Source organism: Phoxinus phoxinus, assembly GCF_949152265.1.
Source record: "Phoxinus phoxinus genome assembly, chromosome: 16".
Lineage (NCBI taxonomy): Eukaryota > Metazoa > Chordata > Actinopteri > Cypriniformes > Leuciscidae > Phoxinus > Phoxinus phoxinus.
In genome coordinates this window covers 17133381-17147305 of record NC_136891.1, presented here as the reverse complement: position 1 = coordinate 17147305, position 13925 = coordinate 17133381, and the positions used below count along the sequence as shown (strand labels likewise).

At 37.7% G+C, this 13925-nt stretch overlaps 1 protein-coding gene across 1 annotated transcript in view; it reads left to right on the top strand.

The window, feature by feature from the left end:
• Positions 1–13925, top strand: part of tube1 (tubulin, epsilon 1) — a 44247-nt gene that overhangs the window by 10892 nt on the left and 19430 nt on the right. Inside the window, exons 6-7 of the mRNA XM_079638985.1 lie at positions 10662–10783; positions 10873–11060. Of these exons, the coding sequence (XP_079495111.1) occupies positions 10662–10783; positions 10873–11060 (310 nt within the window). The remainder of the gene's footprint in view (positions 1–10661; positions 10784–10872; positions 11061–13925) is intronic.

The window sequence follows — 13925 nt, the reverse complement described above, 5'->3', positions numbered from 1 at the left end:
ATAATGCACAAATGAGAATTGAGACATAAATGCCTGATATGTAGTTTTATGCTGCTTGGCGGCTCAAAAATAAATAAATCACAGAGTCACGTAGCGTAATCCGTTGTGTCCTGTCTCAATAAAGACGTAACTTTACATGAATTAAATAAAACCGACGTGAATGAGTGCATGTTGGAAATAAAAGCGCTGAATTTAATTATCTCTCTGTTGTATACGCTCACCATTAGTCGCGTAAAAAAAGTTTGTTCATATTGCTGAGCACTCAGTGGGTTGATGATCAGGAATGCTCAAGCACGGCCACTGCATGAAACTTTTAACAAGATTCACTTGTTTAAAACACCCTAAATTATATTAGATCATTAGTAAATTTCGCTAATACACATCTAAATAAATACAGCTCTGTGGAAATTAATTATTAATTATTTCCACGAATCAGCGCCGCCGCTCCCACCAGGCGCATCACGCGCTGTGAATAGGGTAGGGCTGCACGATATGAGAAAAAGCTGCGATGTGCGATAATATTGTTTAATATTGCGATGACGATATGACTTGCGATAAATGTGATTGTTAACTATACTGTTCCCATGTCTTAGTGCTTTAATAGGTTCTTTGCGTGATAGGTCAAAGGTTTATTACCTGCCTGGTTCAGAATACACGATTTTGGCACGATCTGTTTGGCGTATGGGTGTCGTGGAGATTCGTAATAACAACGGGCGTCGGGACGCAAGATTCGATCGTGTCATCGTATAGTGTGTCATAGTGGGCGACAACCTACGTCGCGTCTGCGATGCTTCACGACAGAAAGACTATAGCATGTTTAATTATTTAACGGTCCTCCACGACGGGTTGAATATGTGAGCGAGGCGAGACGTGAGTGAGTGCAACAGTGAGTGTGTGTGTGCGCCAGTGAAAGTGTGAGCGTGTGTGTGCGTGCGTGCGTGCGTGCGTGCGTGCGTGCGCGAGTGAGCGAGGGACAGTGAGTGTGTGTTTGTGTGTCTGTGCGTGCGAGTGACTGTTTGCGAGTGAATGTGTGTGTGTGACGGCACGCGATGACTGGTCGGAAAGCAACGTGTAGTCTGACATATTTCTTGTCCACGACAAGATTTTAGGAGTCAAAAACGTGTAAATTAGTGCTAATCTGAACCAGGCATTATTCATCGTGTCAGGCTGTCTGTTGCGATGTGTTCATCGCGGGAGTTCATATCGCGATGACGATGAAAATTCGATGTATCGTTCAGCCCTAGAATAGGGCACCGAGTGCTGAGGGGACACCAACAAAATAGCCTTTTAAAATCTCAAATTAGTTAAAATCTCCCGGAATCTAGAGCAAGTGAGCGAGCGAGCACGCCCGCGAGACAGAGACTGTGCTCCAAACCGCATAGCGCGTGCACGGCAGAGAGGGAGAGAGAGCAAGAGACAGCGCGTGCCTTATGAAGCGCATGTAAGACTTTTTTTTACCTCATCAAAGCTTTTATTTTTAAACAAATACACTTTAGTAACAGTGCACTTCATTTTTTGCCCTCAGACCCGTCTATTTATTGGTGTATAAATACGTTTTTGTTTTGTTTTTGTATACAGGAGGGAGTGATTGTTATAAATAAAATGGTTTGTTCAGTTCAGTTGTGTTGTAATAATTGTGTCAAAAACAGAAGTATAACCGTAAATAAATATCGGTTCTGCATATCGGTTATCGGGCACATAAACATGCAAATAATCGGTATCGGTTTCAAAAAATCAATATCGGTCGATCACTATTGTTTTGGCTTTATAGCGGTTCTTGAATACTGTTACTTTCCAGCTAAAGTTAGTTTTGATTGATTCACTTCCGTCGTAAGGATAATTTGTTATTAAATTAGGGGCCGCTAAGACGACACCGTTCTCTCTAAACAGACTTTAAATGCGAACCTGTGAGAAACGCAGATGGCGCTCACGTGCGCATCAATAATTAATTCTATAGTTATGTGCGTTTGAATATATGTGCGCATGTTTGTAATTCTCTACAAACCAAGCCTATACAAACTACTTGTCTTGCCTATAAATTTGATACAGAATTTTATTTTATCACTACGGGGTAGATACGCAAATTTTCAACAATGCTTTTTCTGTAGAGTGGTAAAGGGATCCTCCATAGGGAGAGACTAGTTGGCACTTCAGCACTGCGTTGTCATCGGGTCCAGGCGAAGGTCCTTCGTCAGATCTGGATACAGCCTGGATCCGGCAGGCTGCGGGAAAACCTCGGGATAAACAAAGACACTAAAATTAGTGTAGATGCCATTCTTCTTATGATGTAACGAGTACATCAGGATTTAAGGGAAGTGTTCCCAGTTCCGGCTGACCTAATCTATGCAGCCTAACATTGAGTTATAGAAGTCTATAATGCATTATGTGAATGCTAGGTCAAAGAGATGTGTCTTTAATCTAGCTTTGAACTGACAGACTGTGTCTGCTTCCCGGACAATGGTAGGAAGACTGTTCCAAAGTTTTAGTGCTAAATAGGAAAAGGATCTACCGCCAGCAGTCGATTTTGATATTCTAGGTATTATTAACTGGCCGGAATTTTGAGATCGCAATAGACGTGAAGGACTATAATGCGTTAAGAGCTCGCTCAAGTACTGCGGAGCTAAACCATTTAGTGCTTTGTAAGTAATCAGCAATACTTTAAAATGTATGCAATGTTTAATAGGCAGCCAATGCAGTGTTGACAGAGCGGGGCTAATATGGTCATACTTCCTGGTTCTGGTAAGAACTCGAGCTGCTGCGTTTGTTTGTTAAGTGTGCAGGGCAACCACCCAGTAGAGCATACAATAATCTAGCCTTGAGGTCATGAACGCATTAACTAATTGTTTCCGCATTTGTCAATGAGAGCATATGGCGTAATTTAGATATATTTTTAAGATGGAAAAATGCGGTTTTACAGATACTAGACACGTGACTTTCAAATGAAAGATTGGTATCAAAGAGCACACCCAGGTTCCTAACCGACGACGAAGACTTAACAGAGCAGCCATCAAGTGTTAGACAGTATTCTAGGTTATTACGTGTGGAAGTTTTTTGTCCAATAATTAGAATCTCTGTTTTTTCTGAATTTAGTAGTAGGAAATTACTAGTCATCCAATTTTTTATATCAGCTATGCATTCCGTTAATTTTGTGAATTGCTAGGTTTCGTTAGGCTTTGAAGAAATATACAGCTGAGTATCGTCGGCATAACAGTGAAAGCTAATTCCACGTTTCCTAATGATATCTCCTAATGGTAGCATGTACAGAGTGAACAGCAGCGGTCCTAGTACTGAGCCTTGTGGTACGCCATACTGAACTTGTGATTGATAAGACATCTCTTCATTTACTGCTACAAACCGATAACGGTCAGATAAGTATGATGATTTGCGTGATTATATAACGATTTATTGTGCAGGCCTAGTATACAGGGGGGAGGGGATCAGGCCGTGAGTGCAATTTGCAACAGTTTGACAAAAACGGAAATCTTGCATAGTGTGCCTTTAAAGGTTGGGTAGGTAAGAATTGTCTAAAGAACTTTTTTTTTCAAATTGGCTTAAACTGTCTTTATATACCAATACATAATTAAAATGTAAGTACTTTGAAAAAGAGAGTATAAAAATTGAGTTACTATAGTGTATTTAATCTTCAAAAAACACAGCTCATTAATTCCTACCGGGACGAAACAAGTGATTGGCTTGCGCGACTGTCACTCTCTGTCGCCATGACTACTGCCGCTATTACTGGCTCTGCCCACGTGAATTACACGTAATTATGTATTGGTATATAAAGACAGATTAAACAAATTTGAATAAAAGTTTTTTTTAGACAATTCTGACCTACCCTACCTTTAACAGATGATTAGAATATCATTTTTTGAAATGTATGAATCGATTAGAATCGTTAGAAGATAGAATTTATATGCCAGTTGATTTTTTTCGCCCACCCCTGATATATGCATCTACACAGTAAAAATTGGTCAGTAGACTTTGACATTTTTTTAAAAAATTGAGGAAACGTGTTGCCTTAAAATTAAGTCATAAACTTAATGCATAATGAAAATAATTAAGTTATGTGAAACAAATTTAGCCAGTAATTTTACCAGCGTGGCCCAGCACAGCTATACCGCACCATGTTACAGCACAGTAGGGCTATTGCAAACAGAAACAAGTATACTACTACATAGAAGTTTCATGTCGGCTTTGCTTTTCTGATGAGCATGAGGGTTCGCATGGGCCGTGAGCAGAATACGGAGCGCAGCGACAACTGCCAGAGCGAGAGTGAAACCTGAGCGCTGAACACTGAGGGACGGCTGGGGCAGCATATATTTTCGGCTCATATTTTCAGCCGTTTTTCTTTTGATAGAAAATGCCATTTTCGCCCGATAATGTCTGGCTGTCGAAATTTCAGTGCATTCTTATTCGCAACAGGCAAGGATTGAGAAACTGATGGCCATCCGGGGCAAACCTAAGCCTGTTTGAGCCTGACACAGAGCCATCCTTGACAAGGCAGTGACATCGGAGATGAAGACGAGTTAGATGTCGAGGAAGCGGAGATGGAGGATTGTTGATGAGGTCCAGGAAGAAGCCATTGAGACCTGAATGGATTGAGAGGAAATATGCAGAAACCAGAAGTTTGAGAGAATGTTTTCATTTACAAAGTTCTACTTAGGGATGCTCATATTGACCGTTTAACCGTTAACCGAAAGTAAAAATTTTGACCGATTAATACTATCAGTTAAACGGTTTAAAAGTAAAAAAAATAAATATATATTTTTCGATTTTTTTGTTGTTGTTTGTTTGCTGTATGGTAAAAAAAAAAAAAAGCCTATATTTGTTAACTCACGGGGTGCGTCGGCACGCGCAACCGCACGCGCCTAAAGACATATTTCGCTGAGCAAGCTAAATGAAGCAAGCGAAAAGAAGTAGCCTACTGTGTGGGACCATTTCGACAGAAAGGGCAACGAAGTTACTTGCAAAATATGCTATGCGGTATTAAAATAAAGCAGTAGTGCAAGTACAATGCAAACATCCACAAGCAAATGAAAGGCGCTTTCCGAAGTTGGCCACTCTAGCGATACGTTATCTCTGTATTCCATCGGAGTGTGCCATCGGAGACCCAGACTAACCCCACATAATGTAGACATGTTACTTTTTTAAAAATAAGAACTAGACAAGCTGTGGATTGAGGTAGGCCTGCTATTTTTATAAAAATAGAAAAACGTTTTTTTTTTTATATTACGAAAAAACGTAGTCTGATGGGGGAAAAAACCCTGTTTTTTCAAAGCTTCAACCTGATTCAGTGTTTTCTTGTCATCTTAATTTGTTAATTATTTAAGTTTAAAAAATATACTTAGTGTAGGCCTATTTTAGTTTTTTTATATAGGCTATATTATTTAATTCTGTTGTCACTGTCAGAAATGCTGCAGGTGCGTGATCATTTGATGTGGATCCAGGTTCTGTTGTTGATCTGTTCTGCATGCTGCTGTTTGCACATTAAAATAAACCCGTGATCATTTTATTTTTTATTTTTAACGGGTCACAGACACTCGTTCATTTTATTTTTATTTAATGCCAATTCAATATTATAATCTTATCAGTTAACGGTTAATAATCGGATAACGAGCGGCGGTTGTCGGTCGGGAAAATTAACCGAAATGAGCATCCCTAATTCTACTCTGTAAGACTGGAAAAACTCGAAGAGAGGGCTCTCTCCGAGAAGACAAAGGACCTTGCTGGAAATTACCATTTGAACTCACCCTTGAACTCACCCTTCAAGACGAAAGTCTCACCTCCGAATCATCCTCATCTACATTTCTTCCTGTCATCCCCCACTCCTCCTCTCCCATGCTGAGATCACAAAAAGCTCACCCAAGAATATATGGTTTAATGTGAATGATTATCATCGAGTATTATACATGTTTAGTATCATTTGAAATGTCTCAGGGTGACTGGTACAAATGTTTCATTTCCAAAGAGTAAAACAAAAGGTTATAAGATTTTTAAGAGTTTAGAGATAACTGACACACAAATGAAGGTAGGCAAATGGTCTCCTATTCTCAGAAGGCAAATTCTTGCATTTGAATGCAAATTTCCATTTTTAGCACATGTTTCCATGTGAAAGAGGTTCTGTCTATATAATGAAATGCAGCAAAGAGTTCGGGGCCTTCTGTACCCCAGATCAGCCCGTGAATGTTGACTCTCAGCTTCATGTATTTCCTAATCTTGGGTTTGCATCTCTTCTCTTTATTCCAGAGCATTTTATGTTTTGTATCAACTATCTTTGAATTATGTAATTGGCATGATACATTTACCTGACATAATAAATTGTTACATTTGATTATTGTAATTGACTTTGACATTATTTTCATTAAGAGTTAAAAGGAATAGTCAAACATTCGCTCACATTTAATGATGCACAGATATCATTAAAACTTTTGCATTTATGGAGTCAGATGAAATAACGAGTTTAATACATGAGAAAATGTATTGCATTTAATCAAAAATACTTTGCCACGAGAAAATACAGTAACACATAGAGACCTTCCCCCCTGGTCGGATGCCGGACTTTGGACCGATCGATTGAGTTGGCTTTACAACTCAAAAATAAATCCAAGTCAAATATCATTTGACTTGTATTAATTTTCCACCCCTTTGCAACCCTACTTGTTTTCTTGTTAAACCTTTGATGCACAAGCTATGCAAACGCCTTCTAATGCACAACATGGGTCTAAAAAGACCCATATTCATTTCCTATGTTATTTCATGCATGGCTTGCCATTTTTTTGTTTCATCTTTTGACATAACTTTATTTCAGCATTTAATATTCAATGATCTATGAATTCCATGATTTATGAATATTCCAAATATCTTGTTTTCAATTTTCACAAATTCATATTTTAATATTTCCTAATTTTGTGTCAACACATCAAGTTTACATACATGGGTCATAAATGACCCATCTATGCAAGTGTGATAAACCAAAAAAAAAAAAACTTTTGTTAAAATAACCAATTTTACAGTTATTTAGATCAACACATTTACTGTAACACCTGAAATATGTTTATTGGCCACTTTGTCACACATTAAACACATATAGCACTGATAACACTGAAATTGAACTGTAGTGTAGTGCAACTACTACAGTACTACTGTACTGTAGTGAATTGTTCTGAATGTGACTGAATGAAAAATGTGCCATCTTAAATCACGGGTACAGCGCCATCACCTGGATGATGTGACAGCAGCCATAGTGCACCAGAACGCCACCACACACCAGCTTATTGGTGGAGAGGACAGTGATGAAGCCAATCAGTATATGGGGATGATTAGGAGGCCATGATGGACAGAGGCCAATGGGCAAATTTGGGATTTTTTGGAGGTGCCCTCCAAGCGCCTCTTCATATGGGGCATGACAAGCTTTGTGCATTGATCATGCATTGGTCACATCACCCATGTAATCAGGGTGTTGTGCAGTGAAGTTGGTGTAGGCGTTGAGGGTGGCAACATCCAGCACATTGTAGTATTGGATAGTTTCTGGTTTCTTAACACCGTTATCATCCACCTTTTTTCATCATGCATGGTGCTCAGGAGGATAACAGCCTTTCCCTTCTTCGACACATAGCTTACCATGGAATCCAAATTCTGAGCCATGCTTCTCCCTCAATTTGGATGGCTTCATCTTGACAGGCGGTATGTCTGGCTTGTTCTGACAGACGTACTGTAAAGGGTGACCAATGGAATTGATTTATGATAACAAATAAAAATGACGAAATATGGAGATACAAGGTTTCCGCCCGACAGTGACAATGTATACTTGTATATATAATAACGTTCTGTTTCAACTTTTACTTTGTTGACCTAGCTAACATTAGATAGAATAGAATGTGTCAACAGCAAGCTAGCTAATAGTATTGAACATGTTTCTCTTTCTCACTAGTAATGTATTTAAAGGTCAAGGTAACCTTAGCCTAAACTTTCAAATATTATATCCAGTTGTCTTTCACAAAATATCAAATATTTTCTGTGACCAAAAAATTATAAAATCAGACTTACATGCATGAAATACACAAACGCAGCCGCGTTGAGTTGTGAAATGTGTGGCAGGTGAATAGTTTTATGTAGTAAATATTTTCTTACTATTTACAAATATCAAAGGTTCCTATATGGGTCATTTTTGACCCATGTGTGTAAAATGTTTGTATAAATACAAAAACTGTGTTTGTTTGTAAAGTAAGACAGGAAAAATAAACATAATGATTTGTGGAAATCAAAAACAAGATATTTAATGAATACCTGGATTAATAAATGATAAAATAAATGTCTTTCAAAGATTCAGCACAGAAACACTCTGAGACATAAAAACAATTTTTATTCGAAAAGTAAGAAAGGAAAAATTTAAATAAGGATATGTGATCTAAAACAAGTTAATTGAGGAATACCTGGAATACTGAATGATGAAATTAATTTCTTGCAAAGATATAGAAAATGAAATCTCAGTCGGGTCACTTTAGACCAATGTTGTGCATCAAAGTTAAAGTTATTTTTTGTTATTGTGTGATGATAAACAGCTTTTATTGAAACCAAGCATCCTAAATTACTCGTTTTGTCCTTCTTCCTCTTTTTTATGTAATTGTTGGTTATGTAAACACACTCTTCATTGCGAAACAAAACCGTGCGGGTTCACCTTCAATCTGCTTGTCACAGATCACCGGAGATGGATTTTATAACCAGGTTTAAACTGGGCCTATGTTACTATTCTTCATGTGTCGACACACCCATGTTTTATACTTCAGAAGCTCCTGACAGCCTCCAGGCATGTTACTGAACAGTCACACTTTATGGGGTTTGACTGTTTAAGTGGTTCTTCATGTACCAGTGCTCAAGGTCGATTGCTCGTCACCTTCTTAGACAGGTATTTAGTAACTTTGATTTTGATTGAAATGACACCAGTTGTAACCTAAGGCCAAAGATGAGTCAAACCGTGTCAGACTTTGTCATGTTGCCTCACATTTGTAGTGTTAAAACATTTCAGTTCACAAAATCATCATATAGTCGAGGTATTGATGCAAAAGCTGTTCTAAAATGTAAGTGACATGTTTTTCTACCAGATACCTTGTACCAGATTACCCCCACAAAAAATCATCCAAAATACTTACACTTTTGTTTAAAAAAACAATGTATACCTTGTTTTACCAGATACCCCCAGATACCCCCCCCCCCAAAAAAAAAGTTTAAAAAAGAAATAAATTAATAGTTGTATTTAGCAAGGAAGCATTGAACTAATCAAACGTGACAATACATTCTATTTTAAATAAATGCTGTTCTTTTTAACTTTCTATTCATCAATGTTACTTGAGCACCAAATCAGTATTTTAGAAGCACCATGTGACACTGAAGACTGAAGTAATGGCTGATGAAAATTCAGATTTTTGCTTTGTCATTAAGGGATTTTTAGAGTAGATTGATGTGTAAGCAATAAGGTACGAGAGGCTGTTGCTTTATCGTGAATAAGTGACTTATTCACGATAAAGCAGTTGCCTCGAGTACCTTATTGCTTTTATAAAACGGTTACCACACAATACAACTAATAAAGTCCGTGTGAACTGGAAGTTGCAACCGACTTTAGCTCAGTGATGTGACGTATTTCCGAGAGAAACGGAATTCTAAATGTGGAAAAATAGTGAAAATAATATATCTGCTGTAAATGCAGGTACACTCGCTTACTTGATCTCTCACAATACTTTACTATAGCTTCAATGAACAATATCGATGAGATCAAACATTTTTAAGTTGCTAAGAGTGGTTGCTAGGGGTGTTGTGTAGTGATACATAGAACAGTTGGGTGAAGCGGTCGTAGTCGTGTTTTATCGTGAATAAAACACAGCTATTGGCCAATCAGAATCAAGGATGGGAAATAACCGTTTTATAAGAAAAAGAAAGCATTTTATGAACATCACAAATGTGGGGGAAAAAAAACAAAGGGCTCTGAATATTTTAGGTTAGTTCCTCTAACTGGATTGGACAAGCAGTATTACAAGAGCTGATTTTATTTCACCTGTTCTTTTTCGTTGCTTGAAGTGTTTTCAGTAGGGGTGTAACAATATATTGTGTCACAATATATCGCAATATAAAAATGCATGCAACAATATTTATAGTGGATAGTGACAATATGTATCGTGGATATTTCACCCAAAATGAAAATTACTTTGTATATTACTACTATATAGAATGTTAAATATAATGTATAAATAATGCAGTGGGGGAATATTTGTAGGTCCTGATAATGCCAATTGTCTTATGTTAGCAGTAAAAATATATCTAGTCAGTGAAAAAGTGCCAGCATATTCGTCTAAAATAATTCTGTATTTTTTTAGCGTCAGAATCATGCATTTTTTTTTTCTGGTGTCACTATTGTCCTGTGCTTTGGGTCCAAGCCTATTAATTTACACCCACAATGTAATACCAAATTTAGCATTTTAATCAACAGATAATTTTTTGTTAACCTTTAACCATATTTCTTGGAGTATCGCAATAATATCGTGTTGAGTTCAGTATAGTGAAATGTATCAAATCGTGTCATGAGGGTATCGTTACCCTTTAGTTATGCATTGTTGTTTTGACTGTTGGATCAGTGATTGACCGTGTGATTGGTCTATGACCTCCAGGGCAGTCGGGCACCACACATACGGCTTGACCTACAGAGAGCAGATTGTGGATCAGGTCCGTAAGGCTGCAGAACACTGTGACTGTCTTCAGTGCTTCTTCCTCATTCATTCCATGGGAGGAGGTGAGCTTCTGATGCCTGTCATGTTACCTGTGTTCAGATTTGGTGGTTGAGAAACATGGGGTGACATAAGCGTACATTTGTGTGTTTAGGTACTGGTTCGGGGTTAGGCACATTTGTGTTGAAGCTTCTAGAGGAGGAGTTCCCAGAGGTGTGCCGGATAGTGACCTCGGTTTACCCGACGGCAGAGGATGATGTCATCACCTCTCCCTACAACAGCGTCCTAGCCATGAAAGAGCTCACAGAACATGCAGACTGTGTCTTGCCGGTCGATAACCAGGTATGACTTCGTAAAAATGTAAAGGGTATTAGAACTGAAAATTCTGTCATCCGTTATCTACTCACATGTTTTTCCCATTTGTTTTTCTTTGTTTTGTGGAGCAGATGTTTGGCCAAATGTTCACACTGCACTTTTAAACACAATGAAATGGGCACATATGTGACCCGTCATGGAAAGTAAGGACACAAGTCGGCAGCACAACTTTTGAGCAAAATGAGAAAGAAGCGTTTTTTTTCAAAACTGGTGATTTTTGCTTTTTTGCAGAATCTGTTAGTTGAGATCACGAAGAAGCCTCTCCATGTTTTAGATATCAATATTGGTATATTTAAAATCTTACATTTCTAGGTTGAAATCGGCTTGTTTTGTGAGATTATAGCTCGCAGTAGGGGCGTGTCATTGTCTGTGTGTATTTCCATACTGGATAAGCTGGCTTTTGTTTCTTTTGTTATTGCCCCCGCCCTCCAAGGGAACAGCGTGTTAGGACTGGGCGATATAATATCGATATAAAAAATATATTGATATATTTTTTAAATGGGATATGGAATTAGACCATATCGCATCGATATAGTTCAAAGTTGCGCTGTGATCCTTGCTGCAAGCAAGCTGCTGCGTGCTTTTGTAGCAGTCTGCGTCTCAACAGCCCAGTGTACAATGCGACAAATACTCACATTAAATGTTTACGCAGAGGAACAGGACACTGCAGTTCTCAAAAGTTCATTATTTGCATGTGCTTTAAAGCCTTGCCGGTTAAACATGTCATTCGCTGCTGAAGCGCTGTTCTAATGCGCTTTTCTGAGCGCAAACAGCCGACGCGCGCATGCACTAAAAGCCTGTCTAACAGCGCCTGGATACTGGACTAAGTTATCTTTCGAGTCTTTTTGAGCTAATACTGTCAAATACACTCAAGGTTTACATAAAGAAAGTTGGTTATGTCTAAATTGAGAGAAATCTGCGTGTCATATTATGCGTACATATTAGACGCGTTGCTTTCAGGTCTTAAAGAGACAGTAGCCCTAATAGTAAACATGCAGCCGCTTGTCCTTAAAGGGATTGTTCACCCAAAAATAAACATTTTGTCATTCTTTACTCACTCTAATGTTGTTCCAAACCTGTATTTATTTATTTCTTGTGCTGAACACAAAAGAAGATATTTGGAAGAATGTGGGTAACCAGACAGTTGCTGGTCCCCATTGACTTCCATAGGAAATAAATATAGGAGTCACTGGGGAACATCAACTGTTTGGTTACCCACATTCTTCCAAATAACTTCAACAGAAGAAAGAAACATATTCAGGTTTAAAACAACTTGAGAGAGTAAATGATGACAATTAACTAAACATTTGGGGAGAACTATCCATTTAATGTTAATAAAACAACATGTGCTTCCCTATTCAAGCTCTCAACATTTGATAACAATGATGTTCAACAACATTAGCCACTAGGGGTGTAACAATACCTTCATGTCACGATTTGATACACATCACAATGCTGAACTCACGATAAGATATTATTGGGATGCTCCAAGACATATAGTAAAAGGTTAACACAAAATGTACTGTTGATTAAAATGCTAAATTTACTATTACATTATGTGTGAATGAATAGGCTTGGACTTGGTGCTGGAAACCCAACGCACAGGACAAAAGAGACACCAGAATAAAAAATATTCATGATTCTGAAGCTGAAAATACAGAATTATTTTACTATTTATTTAAATATTATATTACTCCTTCACTGACTAGATATATTTAAAATAATACTTTTTACTGGTAACATAAGACATTTGGCATTATCACGACCAACAAATATTCCCCAATTGCATTATTATATAATATTCCACATTATTATATAATATTCCACATTATATATTATTTTAACCCTCTGGGGACCAAGGTGTTTTTGGGGTCCTTGAGATGTTTTGACATGCCCTGATATTTGTATTTTTTTCAGTTGCTTATAAACATGTTAATGGCAAAGGTGTAATTACACTCTATTTAGCTCGAACATGGCTATAATAATATGTGAGCAACATGTATGTACATGTTTGCATTTTTGAGAGAATATTATTTATGCATGGTTATTCAAAAAACTCAAACTAAAATTTTCTGATATAAGACCACATACTTCACATATTCCCACAATACTTTTGACTAATTGAAGTTGTCTCCTAGAGCAGGGGTCACCAAACTTTTTTCTCTGGGGGCCACATTATCGTTCCTGACTGTGATGGGGGGCCGGGGCCGGGTCAGCTATATAACATAGAATTGTATAACCCAGACCAAAATGACCACCAGCAGGCCTCATTGTGTAGTAGAGATTACTAGCCTGGCACAGCCATCCCCACTACTATATCCACACTACTATATCAACACTTGATTCATGGTACATATTTGTTTATCTTTACTAGTGGTTTGCAAAAGTTGTAATCGAGTCTTCACACTTTGTTTTATTTAAAGTTATTCTTCACAAATAATCGTTGATCCACTGTTCTTTGAAAACTCTGCACTCTCTTTTAGGGGTGGAACGGTACACAGAAGTCACGGTTCGGTTCATACCTCGGTTCTGACATCACGGTTGGTTACAATAAAGGGAAAAGCAAAACAAAAATGCAGAAGGCTTGTGCATGTCTCAGGCTGGACCACCAAAAGAAAAATAAATGTCTTAAGCCTTGTACTTTTTTTAAAATAAGTTTTATTAATAAAGTAAAGGCATAGAAACAGTTTATTTGTAGTGCACTCACTGACAATAGTTTTATATAATTAGTTCATTAATTCAATTAATAAAAATACCTTGATATGTTTGGTAATTGTACCTGAATTAATTGAAAATTAATCTGCTACATTTCAGATTAATATATTTGTTTTC